Raw genomic sequence first — 25,273 nt, 5'->3', positions numbered from 1 at the left:
CAAATTTCAAAAAATTTCAGAAAAAATCTCAGTTTAATTCAAATTTGCTATTCTTCCTATATAGACTACTAATATGTAACATCCTCACATTGTGCCAGATGTCGTGGGTACAATAGGAATGTTCTCTACTTCAGGAGGGACAGACCACGGAATCTGAAATTGTGGAGCTAACTCTCGCATGATGATGTTTCTGGAAAATAAACAATGGTATTCCTAGATGAAACAGTAAATGAGCAGTTAAATCATTTTAATTTCAATTTTTTCATTACTGATTGGCTTATGTTTACCCAAAATGAATTTTTAAACTACAAATCATAATCTGCAGATGCATATGAAGATTTCAATTTAAGGCTTACCTAAAACTTTTGCATTGTAGTTATGAAAAAGAATTCTTCACTTCGTCATTGCAATAAAAAGCCTGGTATTTTTGCATGCAATTAACATATTTGCACAGATGGCCAAGAGTTTTCACTTTAGGTGCAACTGGCAATCTGGGCACACACTGAACTCAAAATTGCACTAATTTTCTGAAGTGAAGCTAAGGTTCCAGCTTCCACTCAAAATTATTTGCACAGACTCCTTCGGAAAATAGAAGCATGCATTATTAAAAGGGATGCTGGTAATTGGGTACAAAATTGGCTAAGGGATAGGTGGCACTGAATAGTGGTGAGTAAATGTTTTTCTGACTTGAGAAAAGTACGCAGTGGAGACCCCCAAATGCCAGTATTAGGACCACTGCTTTTCTTTCTATATATAAATGACCCGGACTTGGATATAGAGAGTACAGTTTTGAAATTTGTGGATGACTGAAAACTTGGTATGTGTAAACAAATAGCATGAAAGTAGCAGACCGCAGAAGGCTGGAGGACAGACAGACTAGTAAAATGGGCAGACACATGGCAGATACAATTTAAAGTGGATTTGTGTAAAGTGATGCACTTTGCAAGAAACAATATGGAGAGACACTATAAATGATGTTATTTTGAGAGGGATAGAAGAACACAGATCTGGGGGTGTATATTCACAAATATTTGAAGGTAGCAGGGCATGTTGGGATATTTGGCTTTGTAATTGGGCCACTGAATACAAAAACAAGGATGTCATGCTAAACCTTCAAAAATCTCTAGTTAGGCCTCAACTGGAGTAGTGTACACATTTCTGGGCATCATACTTTAGAAAGATGCCAAGGCCTTGGAGAGGGTACAGAGGGGAATTACCAGGATGAGAAGAGGGATGAGGGACTTCAGTTACGTGGAGAGATTGGACAAGCTGGGACTGATCACCTTAGAGCAGAGAAGGTTACGGGGCAATCTAATACAGATATTAAAATTATGAGGGATTTTGATAGAGCAAGTAGGGAGAAAATAACTGGCAAACGAACTAGAGATGAAATGACGAGAAACTATTTCAAACAGAGGGTTGTTAAGAACGCACTACCAAAAGCGTGGTGGAATCAGATTCCAGAGAAATTTTCAAAAGTCAACTGGACATACACTTTTAGAGGGTTAATCTGCAGGGTTATGGGGAAAATGCTGAGGTGTGGGTCTAAATTGGGCACCTCTTTCAAAGAGCTGGCTCAGATATCACAAACATAAAATATTCCCTGAACTAGTGTTTTTTAGTGTCATAGTGCTTTAGAAAATAATTGTTTTCTTTCCCTTGCATTTCAAAATATTCTTTGATACATACATGCTAACAAGAGCATGAGAGTTAGGAGCAGGAGTAAGCCATTCGGCCCCTCAAGTCTGCTCCACTGTTCGATAAGATCATGTTTGATCTGATTGTGGCCTCAACTCCACTTTCCTGTCTGTCCCCCATAACCCTAGACTCCCTTAGAACCATAGAAAAATTACGGCGCATAAGGAGGCCATTCAGCCCATCATGTCCATGCTGGCCGAAAAAATTAGCTGCCCAATCTAATCAAACTTTCCAGCACCTTGCATTTCAGGTGCATGTCCAGGTACCTTTTAAAAGGTCGATCAAAAATCTATCCAACTCAGCCTTGAATATATTCAATTACCCAGCTTCCAATGCTCTCTGGGAAGGGAATTCCACAGCCTAACGAACCTCAGAAAATATTTCTCCTCATCTCAGTCCTAAATGGGAGATACCAAATTTTTTAATTGCGTCCCCTAGTTCTGTACTCCCCCACAAGGGGAAACATCTTCTCAGCATCCACCCTGTCAAGTCCCCTCAGGATCTTATATGTTTCAATAAGATCACTTCTCATTCTTCTAAACTCCAATGGGTATAGGCCCAATCTGCTCAACCTTTCCTCATAAGATAACGCCCTCAGCCCAGGAATCAGTCGAGTGAACCTTCTCTGAACTGCTTCCAATGCAAATATATCCTTTCTTAAGGAGACTAAAACTGTACACAGTACTTCAGATGCAGTCTATCTAAGGCCCTGTATATCTGTAGAAACACTTCCCTACCTTTATACTCGATTCCCCTTGCAATAAACACCAACATTCCATTTGCCTTCCTAATCACAGAAAGTGCTGGAAATACTCAGGTCAGGCAGCATCTGTGGAGACAGGTGGGGTGTGTTGAAATGGCAAGCAACCAGAAAGCTCGGGGTCATGCTTTCAGACTGAGCAGAGGTGTTCCGCAAAGCGGTCACCCAATCTGCGTTTGGTCTCTCCAATGTAGAGGATACCGCATTGTGAGCAGTATACTAAATTGAAGGAAGTACAAGTAAATCGCTGCTTCACCTGGAAGGAGTGTTTGGGACTTTGGATGGTGAGGAAAGAGAAGGTAAAAGGGCAGGCATTACATCTCCTGCAATTGCATGGGAAAGTGCTGTGGAAGGGGACGAGGTGCCGGCAGTGATGAAGGAGTGAACCAGGGCGTCATGGAGGGAAAGATCCCTTCGGAATGCTGACAGGGGAGGGGAAGGAAAGATGTGTCTGGCGGTGGCATTACACTGGAAGTGGCAAAAATGATGGAGGACGATCCTTTGGATGTGGAGGCTGGTGGGGTGGAAAGTGAGGACAAGGGGAATCCTGTTGCGGTTCTGAGTGGGAGGGAGGGGAAGGGGTGAGGGCAAACGTGCGGCAAGTGGGTTGGACATGGTTGAGGGCCCTGTCAACCACAGTGGTTGCATCTGTTCTGATGATGCACCCTTCCACAACAGCACTTCTGACATGTCTTCCCTTTTCCTCAACTGAAGATCTACCCCCCTCCTACAGTCGTTAGCAGGGCTCTATCATCGATTGTGAAAAAAACCCATTTGATTCACTAATGGCCTTTAGCGAAGGAAACCCGTTGTCCTTACCTGGTCTGGCCTGCATGCGAGTCCAGACCTACAGCAACGTGGTTGACACTTAACTGCCCTCTGAAATGGCCTAGCAAGCCACTCAGTTGTCAAAGGCAATTAGGGATGGGCAACAAATGCTGGCATTGCCAGCAATGCCCACATCTCCTGAAAGAATAAAAAAGGTAGTAATCGAATGATTACCACCTTTGTGGCTCTGATTTTTAGTTTAGTCCCAGCTGCTCATAATCCCTAAGCAGAACCTGTTTCCTGCTTCTATGTATGTTGTTGGTACCCACAGGGACCACAACAACTCAATCCTTCCCCTCCCACTGCAAGTTCTTCTCCAGCCCCGTGCAGATGTCCTGAACCCTGGCACTGGGCAGACAACACAGCCTTCTGGACTTGCTCTCGACTACACAGAACTGACCATACTGTCCCCTACTACCACTACATTTCTATTTACTCCGCCCACTTGAATGGCTCCCTGCACCACAGTGCCATGGTCAATTCAGTCATCCACCCTGCAGCCGCCCGTTCTCGTCTATACAAGCTGCAATTGCCTCGAACCAGTTAGACAATTGCAAGGGCTGAGGCTCCGCCATTTCTACTTTCTCAATCCCCCATACCTGCCTCACTGACAGTCACACCCTCCTGTCCCTGGACCAAATTAAAAGACCCTAGCTTAAGGGGTGTGACTGCCTCCTGAAACAAAGTGTCCATGTAACTTTCCCCCTCCCTGATGCATCACAGCTCGACCTCCAGCTCATTAGCTCGGAGCCAAAGTTCCTCGAGCCACAGACACTTATTGCAGATGTGGTTACCGTGGATCACACTGGCATCCACCAGCTCCCACATACTACAGCTGCAACACATCACCTGCTCTGCTGTCCTGATCGTGTTTTAATAACTAATTATTTTCTTAATTAAATTTAACCTAGTACAGTACATTTAATACAGCTGAAAACAGGCTTATCACAAAAAATGAGCACTTTTTAAGATTGTCTAGTCCACTACCTTTGAGTAATCTGATTTTAAACAGCTGAAAATGATTAATTCAATTCTCAGATGGAAAAAAAAATCAAAGTTTCTTATGCTGTAAATAGAAGAAAATCTGCAAAAATCACTCTCTTCATATGGCTGGATTAAGGATTCTGCTCACCAGTCACACATAGGAAAAACAATATGTGATGCCACATATCACTCCTGGAACAAAACCAATAGGTGTGTGAAGCAGATGGATACAGAGCTAGTTACTGTGCTGACCCTGCAATCCTTGGGGATATTATATCTAAAATTATTTTACTTTCCTGAATGCTTCGTATATGTAGCATATTACTGCATAAGAACTGCACTCAGATTTTTCTAAATACCAAATTAATTATGCTAAGCTTTCGTACCAAGAAAGTAACATTTATTCTTAAAGTTGTTCAATATTCATCAACATTGTTCTATGAAAAATTTACAATACTAGAACAAAGCTCTTACCCCAAAATCTTTGCACAATCATCATAGTATTTCATGGAATTCTTCACAAAGCTGAAGCCATTAACATCACAGACATAGGATTGGCCATTAGCTCGCAACAGGTCAAAGCCACAAACAGTTTGCTATCAAAAACAAGACAGGTAGAGGAAAATTAATATTGATTCAGTAAATGCAAATGAGCGAATTTTTAAATTATTTAAATCACGTCACATTACATGTAGCTCAGTTTCAACAGCTTTTTGATAATTCAATGCCAGTAACTTGAAGTCAAATCATCCGTGCCTTATATTACTAACACATTTCACATTGGATTTAGGAAGACTTTAGTTTATTTTTAAGTTCTAAGTTATCACATAACCTCAAAATGGTCGCAAAAGTTTTGTTTTCCCCACAACTGAGTTCAATGTCTGCAATTTTCAGACTTCAATAAAATTTTGATAAAATTAAACAAAAGAAAATTAAATCAGCATTTAATTCAATTTTATGAACACTTCAATATAGAGGATAACGCTGGTAATTTGAGTATTATTTATGTTAAAAAATAAAGGAATGTTCACTATCAATGTAATTTTTCAAGCTACTTCAGTAATGATACAGCACCTACTGAGCAATTAAATTTAACTTAGAATGCACAAGGTACAACTAGAAAGGGTTTAAGTAAATTTGAATGTCATGACTTTTCTCACAAATGCTACATAACATGATTTCACGGATCCTTTTGAAGTACCCAAATTCTGTACTTACGAAGAATTTTACAAAACAGCAATTCTAGAATACTTAGAAAAAATACAATGTTCTTCAACTTTTGAACTATAGTCAGTTTTTCCACTTGGAGAGGCAGGGATTAATCAAGGGTAGTCAGCAAGGCTTTGTCAGGGGGAGATCATGTCTAACAAATCTGACTGAATTTTTGAGGAGGTGACTAGGAGTGTAGATGAGGGTGAAGCAGGTGATGTAGTCTACATAGACTTCAGTAAGGCTTTTGATAAGGTCCTGCATGGGAGATTGGTCAAGAAGGTAAGAGCCCATGGGATCCAGGGCAATTTGGCAAATTGGATCCAAAACTAGCTTAGTGGAAGGAGGCAGAGGGTTGCTTTTGCAAGTGGAAGCCTATGACCAGTGGTGTACACAGGAATCGGTGCTGGGACCCTTGCTGTTTGTAGTGTACATTAATGATTTAGACGTGAATATAGGAGGTATGATCAGTAAGTTCGCAGATGACACGAAAATTGGTGGTGTCATAAATAGTGACGAAGGAAAGTCTTAGATTACAGGGCGATACAGATGGGCTGGTAAGATGGGCAGAGCAGCGGCAAATGGAATTTAATCCTGAGAAGTCTGAGGTGATGCATTATGGGACGACTAACAAGGCAAGGGAATATACAATGGATGGTAGGACCCTAGGAAGTAGAGGGTCAGAGGGACCTTGATGTACTTGTCCACAGATCACTGAAGGCAGCAGCACAGGTAGATAAGATGATTAGGAAGGCATATGAAATACTTGTATTCTATGTCTTGGCTAATAAAAGCAAGAGCAAGGAGGTTATGATGAAGCTGTATAAAACACTAGTTAGGCTACAGGTGGAGCACTGTGTACAGTCCTGGCTGCCATACTGGAAACGGTGCAGAGGAGATTCACCAGGATGTTGCTTGGGCTGGAGCATTTCAGCTATAAAGAGAGAGACTGCATAGGCTAGGGTTGTTTTCCTTAGAGCAGAGAAGGCTGAGGGGGGACCCGATTGAGGTATACAAAATGATGAGGGGCATAGATAGGAAGAAACTTTTTCCCTTAGCAGAGGTGTCAATAACCAGGGGGCATAGATTTAAGGTAAGGGGCAGGAGGTTTAGAGGGGATTTGAGGAAAAGATTTTTCACCTAGAGGGTGGTTGGAATCTGGAACACACTGCCTGGTAGAGGCAGGAACCCTCACAACATTTAAGAAATATTTAAATGAACACTTAAAACGCCATAGCATACAAGGCTACGGGCTAAGTGCTGGAAAATGGGATTAGAATAGATAGGCTTGCTGGCCGGGGTGGACACTGTGGACAGAAGGGCCTGTTTCTGTGCTGTATAACTGTATGACACTAATATGTAATCTCATCAGATTTCATTACTTTCATCTTACAAACAAAATGCTTCACTTCAGTTGCATTAAACTAACTGTAAGCAGATGTTTTATTCTACCACCTACCTTAAAAGCAAGGCAAACTTTCCAAGCAATTAACTTCTCTCTAGCATTTAGAATGACAGGATAGCGAACTTCCTTTCCTTCACTGTCTCGTTCAACCTTACCATCAAGAGCAGGAGATTTGCGAGCCTCTGCGTGAGCATAATCTGGACCAACCGTGTAAACCTTAAAGTGTTTTTAGGCAAAAATTATAAGAATGCTGTTAGAGATCTCAGACGATAGGAAAGCCTAATTGAGAAAGGCAAAACAGATCGACTTTTAAGAGCACTTTATTTCCATCAAGTAAGCCAGTCCGGCTAAAAAGGCAGCAGCTAGTTGCTATGGAACATAAATTATTTTACAGTACTTGGGGAAATACAGTGAAAACAGACTAATTATTTTTCTTTAAAGGTAAAGGAAATCTTGCCAGAGTGCTAGGATTGTTATATGAACAACTGTATACTGCCTTTGCAAATGAAATGGTTCAAATCCTTAAATAAAAGCAAAATACTGCAAATGCTGGAAATCTGAAATAAAAACAAAGTGCTGGAAATACTCAGCCGGTCTGACAGCATCTGTAGAGAGAGAAGTAGAGTTAACGTTTCAGGTCAGTGACATTTCATCAGAACTGGCAAAGGTTAGAAATATAATAGGTTTTAAGCAAATAAACCAGGGATGGGGGAAAAAAAAGAAAAGGGAAGGTGTTGATAGGACAGAGGGCCAGAGAGATTAACTGACAAGGAGGTCATGGCTAAGAGAGAGTGTGCTAATGGTGTGGTGAAATACAAAACATTCGTGCAGAGAGGGTGTTTAAATGACAGGATAATGAACAGCCCTAGCCAAAAGAACAAACATGAAAAAAACCAATGGGCAGGCACAAGGTAAAAAATTGAAGAAACAAAATAAAATAAAAATATAAAAGGGCCAGTCATGCTCTGAAATTACTGAATTCAATGTTGTCCAGTAGGCTCTAGCATGCCTAATTGGTAAATGAGGTGCTGTTCCTCGAGCTTGCATTGATGTTCACTGGAACATTGCAGCACTCCCAGGACAGAGATGTAGGCATGAGAGGAGGGGGGGGGGGGGGGGGGGGGGGGGGGGGGGGGGTGTTGAAATGGCAAGCAACCAGAAGCTCAGGGTCATGTTTTCAGAAATGAGCGGAGATGTTCCACAAAGCGGTCACCCAATCTGCGTTTGGTCTCCCCAAAGTACAGGAGGCTACATTGTGAGCAGCGAATACAGTAAACTACTCAGTCTGAAAACATGACCCTGAGCTTCCGGTTGCTTGCCATTTCAACATACCCCCCCCCGCTCTCATGCCCACATCTCTGTCCTGGGTTTGCTGCAGTGTTCCAGTGAACATCAACTCAAGCGCGAGGAACAGCACCTCATTTACCGATTAGGCATGCTACAGTCCACAGGACAACATTGAGTTCAGTAATTTCAGAGCATGATTGGCCCTTTTTTAAAATTTTATTTTAGTCTGTTTCATCGCTTTTTTTTTAAACCATGTGCCTGCCCACTGTTTTTTTCATGTTTGTGCTTTTGGCTAGGGCTGTTCATTATTCTGTCATTTAACACCCTCTCTGCGCTAATGCTTTGTCTTTCACCACACCACTAGCACACTCTCTTTGCCTTGGCCCCATGACCACCTTGTCAGTTAATCTCTCTGGCCCTCTGCCCGATCAATATCTTCCCTTTTCTTCTCTCCCCTCCCCCCCGGCTCCTACCCCACCCCCACTTTATTTGCTTAAAACCTATTACATTTCTAACTTTTGCCAGTTCTGATGGCAGGTAACTGAAACGTTTATTCTGCTTCTCTCTCCACATATGCTGCCAGACTTGCTGAGTATTTCAAGCACCTGCTGTTTTTATTTTTGGTTCAAATCCTTTGCCGATTGTAGCCTGAAAAGTATGTGACTGTTTTGAAAATCTCTGTACCTTCACATCTGTACCATCTGTAGGCATAAACTGTTCATATATATAAGAGCCAGTCTTCCGGACATTGCTTTCAGGGGAATAGACGCTGCTTCTGCTGCCAATCTGAAAGAGAAAAACACATGGTATTTGAACGTATGGTACTTCAACCACATATCCACTCCATCACCGAGTCCGCCTACCTCCACCTCTGTAACATTGCTTGACTCTGCCCTGGCTTCAGTTCATCTGCTGCTCAAACCCTCAGCTATGCCTTTATTACCTTTAGACTTGACTATTCCAATTCTCTCAGCCAGCCTCCCACCTTCCATCCTACATAAGCTTGAGCTAATCAAAAACTTTGCTGTCAATATCCTAACTCATGTTCACTCATCACCCTTGTGCTTGCTGGTCTATATTGGCTCTCCGTCTGGCAATGCGAACAAATGACCGTACGAATTAGGAGTAGGCCACTTGGCCCCTCAAGCCTGCTCTGCCATTCAATAAGACCTGATTGTAACTTCGACTCCACATTCCCGCCTATCCCCGATAACCTATACGACCATATGCCTCAATATTCAAATTCTCATTCTTGTTCTCAAATCCCTTAGTGGCCTTGCCCCTCCCCAACTGTCACCTCTTCTAGCTGTACAACCCTACAGGAATTCTGACCTCTTGTGCATCCCTGGTTTTAATTGCTCCTTCATTGACGGGCATTCCTTCAGCTGCCCAGGCCCTAAGCTCTGGAATTCCCTCCCTAAACCTCTCCATCTCTCGACCTCTCCTCCTTTAAGATGCTCTTTAAAACCTACCTCTTTAAGCAAGTCTTCTTCTATGGCAAATTTTGTTTGATAATGCTCTTGTGGAGCACCTTGGGACATTTTACTACATAAAAGGGGCTATCCAACTGCAAATTGTTATTGTTAACTAATTTGCTTCATCTTAAGAACCAGGTAATACTTTCATTACTTTGCCAATGGATTTCATGTGGCATTGCTAACTGTAATTCAGAGACTGTCTTGTTTGATAGTGACACCAGCTGAATCTATAATTATACAATACTAGTGAAGCGCCCGTCACATTGCACAAGGTAAGCTGGAGAATATGAGCATGCTCTCTCTGTTTGTCTCACGTCTTGTGCTGCTTTTCCATTCCGCTTCTCCATTCCTAACTCTTTTTGCTTCTCTTTCTTTCTTATTTCCTTTCAGGTGGGAAGTGGTGGGTGCCAGGGCATGGCGTGTTGTAGAAAGGAGTCACCAACAGCTGGAGGCAGCATTTGGGATGAGGGTTTAAACCAGAAAGTTGTACTCCTCAGAGGATCGCTTCCCATTCTCTCCCCCATCACTCCTGCTTCTTCTTACTCCCATAACATTCCTAACTCTTCACTTTCCCATTATCCCTCCTATTCCTAACACTTCCACTACTACCCCACCTATAACCCCTCAAACTGAAACTAAATTCTCCCCTCCCAATCACACATTTTACAAAGTCCCCCTCAACAGTAATCTATTTCCCTTTTCCATTCCCCTATCCCATAGTGCTCTTATTTACTTTCAATATTCCACTTGCTTTTTAAAAATTAAAAACAAATTTGAAGGAAGGTGGAGTTGAGGTAGATTAGCCATGATCTTATTGAATGGCAGAGCAGGCTCGAAGGGCCAAATGGCCAAATCCAGCTCCTACTGCTTATGTTCTTATAATGAAGACAGACACCCTCCCACTCTGTTCTACTTATCTCTCACTTATGTGCAAGTGTTAGCATACAGAATCTGTCTCTCAAACATTACCTACTTCCACCTTCAAAAGGTCATCTGCTTGTACTCCTACCTCAGCCCATCAGCCACTGAAACTCTGATTCATGACTTTGTTAGATTCAGACTCAATTATTCCAAAGTTCTCCTGGCCAGCCTCCCAATCTTACCAGCCATAAACTTCAAACTCATCTAAAATCTATTGTATTCTATCTAACATGAAGTCCTTCTCACCTATCACCCCTAACCTTGCAGGCCTACACTGGTTTCTGGTCCCCCAGTGCATCAAATTTCAAATCTCTTCCTTGTGTTCAAATCTATCCATGACCTTCCCTCCATGTCTCTGTAACCTCTTCCAGTCCTACAGCCAACTCCAACTGAACCCTTTTCTATAGCCTCTTGTGCACCTTCTTATTCACCTCATCTTTGTCAACTGTGCTTTCAGCCAGCAAGTCTCTACGCTCTGGAAATCTCCCTTCCTCCTCCCCTACAACCCCCTAAATCCCTTGGACCTTTCTACCTTTCCACCCCTTTAAAACCCTGCTTAAAAGCCACCTTTTCAACCAAGCTTCTCAATTGCCATTCCTAATCTTTCCTGCTTTGGCTTAGCATCTAGTTTTCCTTATGCCTCTGTGAAGCACCCAAGGATGTCTCTCTACATTAAAGGCACTATATAAATACAAGTTGCTGGTGACAGCTGTCAAAAGTTGGAAATAATATTTTTCAAAATTCACCTTCTTAAACTTAGCTAATAGCAAAGATGAAAGACACACTCTCGCCTTAATGGGCTTTGTAAATGATATTTAACGTAAAAGTTACAATAGGGGTATAATCAGTACACTGGCATTTGTTTTTGCATGTGCACACACAGCCTGTTTTTCAGAAACACACATGCCACAAGAAGTAAACTTTTGAAATTTGTTCTCTAGCTTTTACATGTTTGAAAAATAAATGAGCAGAAACTACTAGAAGCTAAAGAGAATATCTCCAGCAATACAGCTGACTGAATGGTACTGATGCATCTTGGGAAATTAGGTACAGCTCACAGTGTCACAACTCTGGGCAAAAACATCAAGCCCAGGTTTCTGGGAGATGTGGATGCCTTCAAACAGAAATTTCAATGCAGGCACTAATAATTCAATGGATATATTTAGTCATGTTTATGTAGACAAAAACAAACCTTATTTTGACATTAGAAATTTTAGTTACTGACAAAAAAAAAGTGGAAAAAGTTTAGGAAAGCATTTTGAAAGATTTATGGGGGAAAAGACAATAGTGCACCACCCAGTAGCCAAATTGTATAATTACAGATTAAGAAGCTTACTAAAGTAGTTTGCATGGTAAATCTAGACACATGAATTTGTAATAGTAAAAGTGACAAAAACATGTAACAAAAATATGACAACCAGAAGTTTAATAAAAAAATACACACATATACATTAAATCCTTTAAATTGAACAGCATCAGTAATTTAGATCAAAAAAGTAAGCCAGTTGGTACTTTACATAGACCAGTTATCTGAAGTGGTAACTATTCTTTTTACTCCACCTTCAGCAGAACCTTTAGCTGCCTCAGCCTTACTTCCTTAACTCTCTCTCCAAATCTAGCTTTTCTACCTCCTGACCCTTCTTTAAAATCCTTCATTAAATATATCCTTTGTACTAAGCTGTTGAGTCATCACTCCTAACCTTGCCACAAAGCTCGGCCTTCGTTTCTTTTCACCTTTGTGAAGCAGCTTAAAATGTTAAATATTAAATAAATGCATGTCGTTATTTAGAAAATAAATTCAGATCTTTTAATTTTTCTGAATTACGTATGCTCGAAGTGTTAGATGGTCATACAAAACATACCTTTCGAAAGAGTCTTTGGCTTCCTCCGCCAGCAGATGTTGGATAGTAAATGTAAACATTGTGGTCCTCTGCACTCACTGGCTTCTCCACAAATGGTTTTTGAAAGACATCTCCATTGACTTCTACATGATCTTCACCCTCTATCAAATTACATTCTAAGAAGAGAAAGTTTTTTTTATTCTTTCATGGGATGTGAACGTTGCTGGCAACGCCAGCATTTGTTGCCCATCCCCAATTGTTCAAGAAGGTTAGATTACACATTCAAATGTGATATGGATACTTTCCTTTGAGTTTAACCAGTGAAAACAGAAGAACATACAATAACTTTTATTTTTGCATCCCAGCTACTGTATAAATTATTCAAACAGTACTTCAAATACTAGTATTCCATTCAACCATTAGATTAGTATAAAGAGAACTACTTGCTCTACAAAGTGATAGGAAAGGTAAGCAAGAACAGGAAAATTATTTTAATGGGGTATTTCAAACCATGTTAACATAAACTGGGAAAATCCAAGTGGTTTAGAATCAGTCAGCAAATGTAATGCATAATAGCTTCTTGACTCATTGTGTCAAAAAAGCTACAAAAGGCAATGCTCATCTTGATCTTATATTCTTAGAAGACCTAGAAAATAATCACAAAATGGAATGATTGTTAGCTGAGGAAAGGCTGGAGAAACTTGGGCTTTTCAGGGTAGAACAGAAGCATTTGGGAGATCATCTTTTAGAAATATTGATGACAAAGGGTAAAGGAAAAAGTTAACAAAATATTACTTGAATTTAAACTGCAGAAATTGAACAAGGATACAGGCTCAAACTAATAAAAGGTAATTTTAGGAATATCAGGAAACTTTTCTTCAGACAAAGTGAAGAGTATGTGGAATAGAATGAAATAATTAATGGTAATAATAGGGGTTTATTAGTAGATTCAATTCCCTTCAAGTAATGTCAAGAAATGGCTCAGCACACTGGAAACTACAAAGGCTACTGTTATGACAAAGGCAGAAGAAGTGTACTGTTTATTCTAGTTCCAATTCTCCACAGGGAACAACATATACGTAAATGTTCTCACTTACCGATATACTCAATCATGTACTCTACTTTTCTCCAGAATAAAACACACCAACCAAGTTTCTTCAATGAACAACAAAATTATCAGTTTATTATAAAACAAGTCTTAACCAGCAATGAAGTAAAGCATAAACACACAGATTAAAATTTTAAAGTGCCCTTTTTACATTAGCCCCACACACACACACCAATTAACCGGAAAATAGAAATGGAATTTTTGTTTAGAGCGCTATTACAGACAAAAAAAAACCACTTCGGCTGAATACTTGCGCATTCTTGAAGAAAAAGCAGAGGAGATATGTTGTGTTCCAAAACTTGCATACAGTTTGACCTCCGAGTACACGTAGACAGATCACTAGGATCGAACAAGTTCTTTTCAGGCAGCACTGAGGACTAATTTAGCAGGCTTTTCTTCAAAGATAGGAGACGAGATGAGTTGAGACAGTGGGCTTCTCAGGGTCTTTTAAAGAGGTGCTGGAAAGCTGAGCTGAGTTGTGGTCTTCTCTCCTTCTTCTGCAGGCTTTTTGAAGAGATGGAATAGGCTGGGCTGAGCTGGGGGTTGTGTCTTTTATTTTTTTTTTTAAAACTCCAACCCCTTTTATGCAGTTCATTCCCAGCTTCAAACAATTCAAAAGTCAACCAGAAACAGAAAGTCCATCTTCTGACCTGTCACTTCTCTACACACATCTTCCCCCAGTTACCAGGGTTCCTAGTCTTTTTTTTAAAACTTGAATCATGTGACAACCAGTAAACGTGGTTGCCAAACAAGTTCTTTCAGTGTCCTCTTGAAAAAAAAACTGGTCCAACATTTCCAGTTTGACAATGCATTCCTCAAAAAATATTTTTAACAAAAAACAGAAGCACTTTCACAACACTACGGGTCAAATCGCAGCTGTAGTACTGAAGATCTGTGCTCCAGAACTAGCAGTGTCTCTAGCCACGCTATTCCAGTAGAGTTACAACAGTGGCATCTACCTGACAACTGGAAAATTGCCTATATATGTCCTGTCCACAAAAAGCAGGACAAATCCAACCCAGCCAATTACCACCCTATCAGCCTACTCCCAATCATCAGGAAAGTGATGCATGGACAGTGCTAGCAAGAGGCAATTACTCAGCAACAGCCTACTCAACAATGGTCAGATTCAGTTCTACCACTATCACTTGGCTCCAGATCTCACTGCAGCCTTTGTTTAAACCTGGGCACAATAGCTGAATTCCACAGATGAGGTCAGAGTAACTGCCCTAGATATCAAGGAAGTGGGCCTGTTCACTGATGACTGCAGAATGTTCAACTTCCTTCATAATTTCTCAGATACCCTCATCACAATGACATGCCCACATCAGCAAGACCTAGACAACCTATGGACTTGTGCTAAGTGGTAAATAACATCTGTGGCACAAAGGTGCCACGCAATCACAATCACCAACAAGAGAGGGCCTAACCACTACCTCTTAATATTCAATGGCACTGCCATCATCAAATCTCTTACCATCAACCAGAAACTCAACTACACCAGTCATATAAATGCCATGGCTACTAGAAATTGTGCCAAACTGGGTATTCTGTAATGGAGTGGCTCACCTCCTAACTTCCCAAAGCCTCTTCACAACCTACAAGGCACAAGACAGGAATGTGATAGAATACTCGCCACGTGCCTACATAGGTGCAGCAGCAGCAACACTCAAGATGATCAACACCATTCAGGACAAAACAGTCACTTGATCAGCAGCCCATCCACCAACTGGAACAACCACTTCCTCCACCATCAGTACACCGTGGCCGCAATGTGTACCATCTTCAAGATGCACCGCAGTAAATAGCCAAGGCTTCTTCGGCAGCACATTGCAAATTCGTGACATCCATCATCTAGAAGAACAAGAGTAGGTAGATCACCTAGAAGGACAAGGGGCAGAAGGTGCATGAAAACACCATCACCTCCAAATTCCCCTCCAAGTCACAGACCATCCCAACTTGGTTCTTTCATTGTCATTGGGTCAAAATCCTGGCACTCCCTACCGAAAGGAATTGTAGGAATAGCTTCATCACATTGACTGCAGCAGTTCAAGGTGGCTCATCAACTTCCTCTGAAGGAAAATTACAGATGGGCAACAAATGCTGGCCTTGCCAGTGACATCCATCTGCTGAGAATGAAAAATAGGACTTCACTGGATGGGTGAATTAAGATATGCAAATTATGTTCCTCATCTGTAATTATCTCATGAACATGGAACGAAAACTTACAACCATACACTCAAATTGAATGTTATATCTATACATCAACAGTCAACAAAAATGGTTAGATCTAGAAGTAGGTTACCATCAGGTTTATCTGGATCACGATTTAGTATTGCATAGCGTGGCAACTCAATCCCTTCCTCTTTCAAGATCCGATAAACCTCTCTCCTGCACATAAAAATTAAGTCAGTTAAATCCAGCAATAAAACAATAAAAATTTATTATTCAAAAAATTTCACGCACAATTAGTAGATGATTGTCAGTTTTCACAATATAGTACTTCCCTCCATTTCCTACAGCTGTATGACAAATCCTCAGCTAAGCCCATAGAATTCCCACACGTGATCGTACGAAGATGCACATTAATCATGGCCTTTTATATTATGTCGCACTTGGGCATTATATTAAGTATAAAGTGTTAGAAACTACAGACAAAATGCAGACAAAATGCAGACCTGTGTGTTCATCTTGTCTTTAGCTTATGAGTATTTATTGTGCAGCTTTAAAATTTTTGAATTTTGTCAACAATACTGATGATTTCATATAAGTCATCCAACGCACTGATCAGAGTAAAAATAATCAAGTTTATTGAATGATGGGGGAATAATAGCTGTCAGCCATTCATAATCTATCTTTACATTTGCCTGATGTGCAATTTACACAATCCAGCAGACTTGCAAGAGTATCAAAATAAAATGAGGAAATGCCTCCTCATATATTTAACATGCAAGAATAATTCTTGCCATCAGTACATTACCTCAAAGCATGATGGATCTATCCTAAAACAAGCTGTATATAGAATTCAATAGTCTTCTCTTCTTTGGCCTCCTTATCTCGAGAGACAATGGATACGCGCATGGAGGTGGTCAGTGGTTTGTGAAGCAGTGCCTGGAGTGGCTATAAAGGCCAATTCTAGAGTGACAGGCTCTTCCACAGGTGCTGCAGAGAAATTTGTTTGTCGGGGCTGTTACACAGTTGGCTCTCCCCTTGCGCCTCTGTCTTTTTTCCTGCCAACTACTAAGTCTCTTCAACTCGCCACATTTTAGCCCCGTCTTTATGGCTGCCCGCTAGCTCTGGCGAACGCTGGCAACTGACTCCCACGACTTGTGATCAATGTCACAGGATTTCATGTCGTGTTTGCAGACCTCTTTAAAGCGGAGACATGGACGGCCGGTGGGTCTGATACCAGTGGCGAACTCGCTGTACAATGTGTCTTTGGGGATCCTGCCACCTTCCATGCGGCTCACATGGCCAAGCCATCTCAAGCGCCGCTGACTCAGTAGTGTGTACAAGCTGGGGATGTTGGCCGCCTCGAGGACTTCTGTGTTGGAAATACGGTCCTGCCACCTGATGCCAAGTATTCTCCGGAGGCAGCGAAGATGGAATGAACTGAGACGTCGCTCTTGGCTGACATACGATGTCCAGGCCTCGCTGCCATAGAGCAAGGTACTGAGGACACAGGCCTGATACACTCGGACTTTTGTGTATATGGAACATTATAGCACAAGGACAATAAACAATGTTGTGAAATGGATGCAAGATTTAAAGCATGAAACTTCATTCTTAGTATATGGTTCCATTAGAGTTCCCATAAACTTGACTTAAAGTCTTTGTGACAGATTGGGGATCGGTGTTGCTTCCAATCATAAAAAACTAGATATTCTAAATACTTCTTTATGGAGCTTGTGTCTGGCCTGTATAGTGCTTACTTTGAATTTCTTATTTGGAGTAACCAGCTCAGGTGGAATACACACATTATCTGGTCTAAAATTCTGACTTCTATTGCCCATAATATGCAAACAGAGTGACTCAAGTTATTTCTCGCTTTTAATGTCTTTAATTATGTTTGAGGAAATTCCATGTGACCACAGACAAGATACAAGGGGTAGAAGCTTCCTCGCCTTATTGTTCAAGTTACCACACATCAGGCTATCTGTTTTAATCTGGAAAATAATCAGTATAGGGATAGAACTAAGAGGCAACCAGCCTTTTTCACACTCCCTGTATAGAAAGAGGTAATTGCTTAAACATTTGATAAAAAATCTTTGTCTTTTGCGAGGAGCAGCCTTGATAGAACGGGGTGCGGAGCGGACTTTCAGCTGAGCGGTCAATTTCAGTAAGTTACAAGTTAATCCCTTTTTTGTTTCGGAGGACCGGGGACTGCTGGGTAGGGAAAACTATTTATTTGGGCAGTTTTAAAATCTTTGTCTTTTGCGAGGAGCAGCCTTGATAGAACGGGGTGCGGAGCGGACTTTCAGCTGAGCGGTCAATTTCAGTAAGTTACAAGTTAATCCCTTTTTTGTTTCGGAGGACCGGGGACTGCTGGGTAGGGGAAAACTATTTATTTGGGCAGTGGCAGTACCCGAGACACTACACGTGTAGTGTCTCCCACCCACCCTCCTCCTCTAACCAAAAAAAAAAGGACTCTAGGGTGTTGATAAGGTAAGCTTTTTATTTAAAACTTCAGTCCGTCGGATTGCTAAGCGAACAAGTTTTGACTTTTTTTTTTCGTTTGGTTTTTCAGTAGATTTATTGGGAATCTAGAATAGTGGGAATGGAGGTAAAGGCAGTTGTATGTTCCTCCTGCAGAATGTGGGAGGTAGGGGTCGCCAAGAGTGTCCCTGCTGACTGCATCTGCGGGAAGTGCACCCAACTCCAGCTCCTCGCAGACCGCGTTAGGGAACTGGAGCTGGAGCTGGATGAACTTCGGATCATTCGGGAGGCGGAGGGGATTATTGACAGGAGTTATAGGGAGGCAGTCACACCTCAGGTAAAAGAAGTAGGTAGATGGGTCACCGTCAGGGGAAGGAAAGGGAACCAGCAGGCAGTGCAGGGATCCCCTGTGGCCGTTTCCCTCAACAACAGGTATACCGTTTTGGATACTGTTGGGGGGGACGACTTACCAGGGGTAAGCAATGGGGTGCAGGTCTCTGGCACAGAGTCTGTCCCTGTTGCTCAGAAGGGAAAAGGGAAGAGGAGCAGAGCATTAGTCATTGGGGACTCCATAGTTAGGGGAACAGATAGGAGGTTCTGTGGGAACGAGAGAGACTCACGGTTGGTGTGTTGCCTCCCAGGTGCCAGGGTACGTGATGTCTCCGATCGTGTTTTTGGGATCCTTAAGGGGGAGGGGGAGCACCCCCAAGTCGTGGTCCACATAGGCACCAACGACATAGGTAGGAAGAGAGATGGGGATTTAAGGCAGAAATTCAGGGAGCTAGGGTGGAAGCTTAGAGCGAGAACAACCAGAGTTGTTATCTCTGGGTTGTTGCCTGTGCCACGTGCTAGCGAAGAGAGGAATAGGGAGAGAGAGGAGTTGAACACGTGGCTGCAGGGATGGTGTAGGAGGGAGGGTTTTGGTTTCCTGGATAATTGGGGCTCTTTCTGGGGTAGGTGGGACCTCTACAAACAGGATGGTCTTCACCTGAACCAGAGGGGTACCAATATCCTGGGGGGGAGATTTGTTAGTGCTCTTCGGGGGGGTTTAAACTAAATCAGCAGGGGAATGGGAACCTAAATTGCAGTGCCAGTGTACAGGCTGTTGAGAGTAGTGAGGTAGGGGATAAGGTTACAGGGACGCAAGAGGGCACTGGCAAGCAAGAACTTGGTTTAAAGTGTGTCTACTTCAACGCCAGGAGCATCCGGAATAAGGTGGGTGAGCTTGCAGCATGGGTTGGTACCTGGGATCCTGATGTTGTGGCCATTTCGGAGACATGGGTAGAGCAGGGGCAGGAATGGATGTTGCAGGTTCCGGGATTTAGATGTTTCAGAAAGAACAGAGAAGAGGGTAAAAGAGGGGGGGGTGTGGCATTGTTAATCAAGGAAAGTATTACAGCGGCAGAAAGGACGTTTGAGGACTCGTCTACTGAGGTAGTCTGGTCCGAGGTTAGAAACAGGAGAGGAGAGGTCACCCTGTTGGGAGTTTTCTATAGACCTCCGAATAGTTCCAGAGATGTAGAGGAAAGGATAGCGAAGATGATTCTCGACAGGAGCGAGAGTAACAGGGTAGTGGTTATGGGGGACTTTAACTTTCCAAATATTGACTGGAAATACTATAGTTCGAGTACTTTAGATGGGTCTGTTTTTGTCCAGTGTGTGCAGGAGGGTTTTCTGACACAGTATGTGGACAGGTAAACCAGGGGCGATGCCACATTGGATTTGGTACTGGGTAATGAACCCGGCCAGGTGTTTGATTTAGATGTAGGTGAGCACTTTGGCGATAGTGATCACAATTCGGTTAGGTTTACCTTAGCGATGGGCAGGGACAGGTATATACCGCAGGGCAAGAATTATAGCTGGGGGAAAGGAAATTATGACGCGATTAGGCAAGATTTAGGATGTGTAGGATGGGGAAGGAAACTGCAGGGGATGGGCACAAACGAAATGTGGAGCTTATTCAAGGAGCAGCTAATGCGTGTCCTTGATAAGTGTGTACCTGTCAGGCAGGGAGGAAGTTGTCGAGCAAGGGAGCCGTGGTTTACTAAAGAAGTTGAAGAGCTTGTCAAGAGGAAGAAGAAGGCTTATGTTAGGATGAGACGTGAAGGCTCAGTTAGGGCGCTTGAGAGTTACAAGCTAGCCAGGAAGGATCTAAAGGGAGGGCTAAGAAGAGCAAGGAGAGGACACGAGAAGTCATTGGCGGATAGGATCAAAGAAAACCCTAAGGCTTTCTATAGGTATATCAGGAATAAACGAATGATAAGAGTTAGAACAGGGCCAATCAAGGATAGTAGTGGGAAGTTGTGTGCGGAATCAGAGGAGATAGGGGAAGCGTTAAATGAATATTTTTCGTCAGTATTTACAGTAGAGAAAGAAAATGTTGCCGAGGAGATTACTGAGATACAGCCTACTAGGCTAGATGGGATTGAGATTCACAAGGAGGAGGTGTTAGCAATTTTGGAAAGAGTGAAAATAGATAAGTCCCCTGGGCCAGATGGGATTTATCCTAGGATTCTCTGGGAAGCCAGGGAGGAGATTGCAGAGCCGTTGTTGTTGATCTTTAAGTCGTCATTGTCGACAGGAGTAGTGCCGGAGGACTGGAGGATAGCAAATGTTGTCCCCTTGTTCAAGAAGGGGAGTAGAGACAGCCCTGGTAATTATAGACCTGTGAGCCTTACTTCGGTTGTGGGTAAAATGTTGGAAAAGGTTATAAGAGACAGGATTTATAATCATCTTGAAAAGAATAAGTTCATTTGCGATAGTCAGCACGGTTTTGTGAAAGGTAGGTCGTGCCTCACAAACCTTATTGAGTTTTTCGAGAAGGTGACCAAACAGGTGGATGAGGGTAAAGCCGTGGATGTGGTGTATATGGATTTCAGTAAGGCGTTTGATAAGGTTCCCCACGGTAGGCTATTGCAGAAAATACGCAAGTATGGGGTTGAAGGTGATTTAGAGCTTTGGATCAGAAATTGGCTAGCTGAAAGAAGACAGAGGGTGGTGGTTGATGGCAAATGTTCATCCTGGAGTTTAGTTACTAGTGGTGTACCGCAAGGTTCTGTTTTGGGACCACTGCTGTTTGTCATTTTTATAAACGACCTGGATGAGGGTGTAGAAGGGTGGGTTAGTAAATTTGCGGATGACACGAAGGTCGGTGGAGTTGTGGATAGTGTCGAAGGGTGTTGTAGGGTACAGAGGGACATAGATAGGCTGCAGAGCTGGGCTGAGAGATGGCAAATGGAGTTTAATGCGGAGAAGTGTGAGGTGATTCACTTTGGAAAGAGTAACAGCAATGCAGAGTACTGGGCTAATGGGAAGATTCTTGGTAGTGTAGATGAAGAGAGATCTTGGTGTCCAGGTACATAAATCCCTGAAAGTTGCTACCCAGGTTAATAGGGCTGTTAAGAAGGCATATGGTGTGTTAGCCTTTATTAGTAGGGGGATCGAGTTTCAGAGCCACGGGGTCATGATGCAGCTGTACAAAACTCTGGTGAGGCCGCACCTGGAGTATTGCGTGCAGTTCTGGTCACCGCATTATAGGAAGGATGTCGAAGCTTTGGAAAGGGTGCAGAGGAGATTTACTAGGATGTTGCCTGGTATGGAAGGAAGGTCTTACGAGGAAAGGCTGAGGGACTTGGGGTTGTTTTCGTTAGAGAGAAGGAGGAGGAGAGGTGACTTAATAGAGACATACAAGATAATCAGAGGGTTAGATAGGGTGGATAGTGAGAGTCTTTTTCCTCGGATGAGGATGGCAAACACGAGGGGACATAGCTTTAAGTTGAGGGGTGAAAGATATAGGACAGATGTCAGAGGTAGTTTCTTTACGCAGAGAGTAGTAGGGGCGTGGAACGCCCTGCCTGCAACAGTAGTAGACTCGCCAACTTTAAGGGCATTTAAGTGGTCATTGGATAGACATATGGATGTAAATGGAATAGTGTAGGTCAGATGATCGGCGCAACATCGAGGGCCGAAGGGCCTGTACTGCGCTGTAATATTCTAATTCTAATTCTAAACCATATTGCGACGAGGAGACTATGCCAATGGTTTAAGGTTTCTGCAGATGTTAAATGGCATCTTCATGCCCAAAAGTACAAGAAAAGTAATGGAATCTTTTCTCTGTTCATCAGTTACATTTGTTATACAGCGGTGCATGCAAAGGCAAATTAGGATTCTGTGAGTTTGTCTTCACGCAATTTTTGACTCACATTTATAACCAGAACCAAAGTATCCAAGAAGAAATATTGGGTGCCTGTGATAAAGGGACTGCAATAATCATGGATGATTTTAATCTACTTAGAAACTGGAAAAATCAGACTGGTAATAGTAGCCTCGATGAGGAGCTCGTGGAATGCTTTCGAGATGGTTTCTTGGAGCAACACGTTCTGGGACCACAGAGCAGGTTATAATAGACTTGGTATTGTGTAATGCGACAGGATTAATTAATGACCTCAGAGTAAAGGTACCTGTAGACAGCAGCGACCACAATATGATTGAATTTTACATCCAGTTTGAAAGAGAGAGGAGTGGGTCTAAGACTAGTATTTTAATCTTAAATAAGGGCAACGATGTGGGCATGAAAGCTGAGCTGGCTGAAGTGAACTGGGTTACAGGCAAGGAGATAGATCAATAGAGAAGCAGTGACAGACATTTAAGGGGACATTTCAGAAAACTCAGAATAAGTATATTCCTACTATAAAGAAAAATTCTAAGGGGAGGACCCACCAGCCGTGATTAATTAAAGTAGTTAAGGAAAGCATAAAACGGAAGGAAAAAGTATAAAATTGTGCAAAGGTGAATGTAAAGTCAAATGATTGGTCAGAATATCAAGAATAGCAGAGAATGACTAAAAGGTTAATCAGGATTAAGAAATTAGAGTATGAGAGGAAGCTAGCTAGAAATGTAAAAATGGATAGCAAGAGTTTCTACAGGTATCTAAAAAGGAAAAGAGTAAGTAAAGTGAGTGTTGGTCCTCTGGACAGTGAGAATGGGGAGTTAATAATAGATAATAAGGAAATGGCAGATGAAATGAACAAATATTTTGCTTCTGTCTTCACTACACAGGATACTAAAAACAGTCCAGTAACAGCTATAAATCAGGAGGAGGAAGGAAGAGGGGAACTTGGTGAAATTACGATCACCAGGGAAGTGGTACTGGCCAAACGAATGGAGTTGCAGGCTGACAAGTCCCCAGGTCCTGATGGTCTTAAAAGAGGTGGCTAAATGAGGTAGTAGATGCGTTGGTGTTAATTTTTCAAAATTTGTTAGATTCTGGAAAGATTCCATCAGACTGGAAAGTAGCAAATATAACCCCTCTATTCAAGAAGTGGGGGGGGGGGAAATAAGAGAGGCAGAAAACAGGTAACTGTAGGCCAGTTAGCATGACATCGGTCGTGGGAAAGATACTAGAATCGATGATTAAGGAGGCTATAGCTGGGCACTTAGAAAAACTAAAGGTAACCTGAAATAGTCAGCATGGTTTTGTGAAAGAGAAATCCCCTTTAACCAATTTATTGGAGTTCTCTGAAGGAATAACACGTGCTGTGGATAAAGGGGAGCCCATTGACGTACGGTACGTGGATTTCCAGAAAGCATCTGACAAGGTGCCATATCAAAAGTTATTGTGCAAAGCAGGAGCTCACGGTGTAGAGGATAACATATTAGCATGGATAGAAGATTGGTTGGCTGGCAGGCAGAAAACAGTGTGCATAAATGGGTCCTTTTCTGATTGGCAGGATGTGACGAATGGAGTCCCGCAGGGGTCTGTGCTGGGGCCTCAACGTTTTACAATTTATATCAACGACTTAAATGAGGGGAGCAATGGCATGGTAGCTAAATTTGCAGATGACAAAGATGGGTAGGAAAGTATGTTGTGAAGTGGACATAAGGAAGTTGCAGACCAATATAGATAGGTTGGGCGAGTGGGCAAAAATCTGGCAGATGGAGTATAATGTGGGAAAATGTGAAGTTGTTCACTTTGGCAGGAAGAATAAAAAAGCAGAGTATTTCTTAAACAGGGAACGACTGCAGAATTCCGAGGTGCAGAGGGATCTTGGTGTTCGCGTGCATGAGTCACAAAGGGTTAGTATGCAAGTACAGCAAATAATAAAGAAGGCTAATGGAATGCTATCCTTTATTACGAGAGGAATTGAAAATAAAAGTAAGGATGTTATGCTTCAGTTATAGCAGGCAATGGTGAGACCACATCTCGAATACTGTGTGCAGTTTTGGTCTCCTTATTTAAGGAAGGACGTGAATGCATGCAGACAGTTCAGAGGAGGTTTACTAGATTAATACCTGGAATGAGTGGGTTGTCTTATGAGGAAAGGTTGGACAGACTGGGCTTTTTTTCACTGGAGTTTATAAGAGTGAGGGCAGACTTGATTGCAGTATATAAGATCCTGAATGGTCTTGACAGGGTGAATGTGGAGGAGATGTTTCCTCTTGTGGGTGAGTCCAGAACTGGGGGGCACTGTTTTAAAATTAGGGGTCGCCCTTTTAGGACAGAGACGAGGAGAAATTTTTTCTCTGAGGGTTGTACAACTTTGGAATTCTCTGCCTCAGAAGGTGGTGGAGGTAGTTTCTTGTTAGGTGAGGAAATCAAAGCTTATTGGGGGTAGATGGGAGTGTGGAATTCGAGACAGAAACAGATCAGCCATGATCTTATTAAATGGCGGAGCAGGCGCGACAGACTGAATAGCCTAATTCTGCTCCTACTTCATATGGTCACATAACCAGAGATATATGGTCTGTCAGTGTTATTTGCCAAATAGTCAGCCAGAGGGATTTAGATACTGAATCAAGTGTTCATATTGGACTGGAGATTGCAGTCAGCGGCAAAGCAAGAGTTTTGCTTTCCCTATGAGTTTCAAACTGCCGCCAAGGAAAGGGAATGCCTTGGCATGCAGCAGCAATGATGTCAGCGAGCAGACAGGCAACCAATCAAATTGAAGTATTCACATGCAGCAAAACAAAGTTAAAAGCATCTAATATGCTTCACTTTTAATTTAAATTTTCAGATAAAAAAGTAAATGCATGACTGTATTTGGAAGCTGAAATAAGGATAAAACATTCCTTTTTAAAAGTATGTTTTTTAAAAATATG

The 25,273-nt window shown here is 42.2% G+C and overlaps 1 protein-coding gene across 1 annotated transcript in view; it reads right to left on the bottom strand.

Annotated features, from left to right (window-relative positions):
* ppip5k2 (diphosphoinositol pentakisphosphate kinase 2) overlaps window positions 1-25,273 on the bottom strand; it is a 213,104-nt gene that overhangs the window by 161,871 nt on the left and 25,960 nt on the right. Inside the window, exons 6-11 of the mRNA XM_068029776.1 lie at window positions 15,825-15,910; window positions 12,433-12,587; window positions 8,856-8,957; window positions 6,939-7,100; window positions 4,745-4,866; window positions 89-190 (exon numbers count right to left, since the gene is read on the bottom strand). Of these exons, the coding sequence (XP_067885877.1) occupies window positions 89-190; window positions 4,745-4,866; window positions 6,939-7,100; window positions 8,856-8,957; window positions 12,433-12,587; window positions 15,825-15,910 (729 nt within the window). The remainder of the gene's footprint in view (window positions 1-88; window positions 191-4,744; window positions 4,867-6,938; window positions 7,101-8,855; window positions 8,958-12,432; window positions 12,588-15,824; window positions 15,911-25,273) is intronic.

The sequence above is a fragment of the Heterodontus francisci genome, chromosome 4 (genome assembly GCF_036365525.1).
Source record: "Heterodontus francisci isolate sHetFra1 chromosome 4, sHetFra1.hap1, whole genome shotgun sequence".
Classification (NCBI taxonomy): Eukaryota; Metazoa; Chordata; class Chondrichthyes; order Heterodontiformes; family Heterodontidae; genus Heterodontus; species Heterodontus francisci.
The sequence above is the reverse complement of the archived record's forward strand: the minus strand, read 5'-3'. Positions and strand labels throughout refer to the sequence as shown.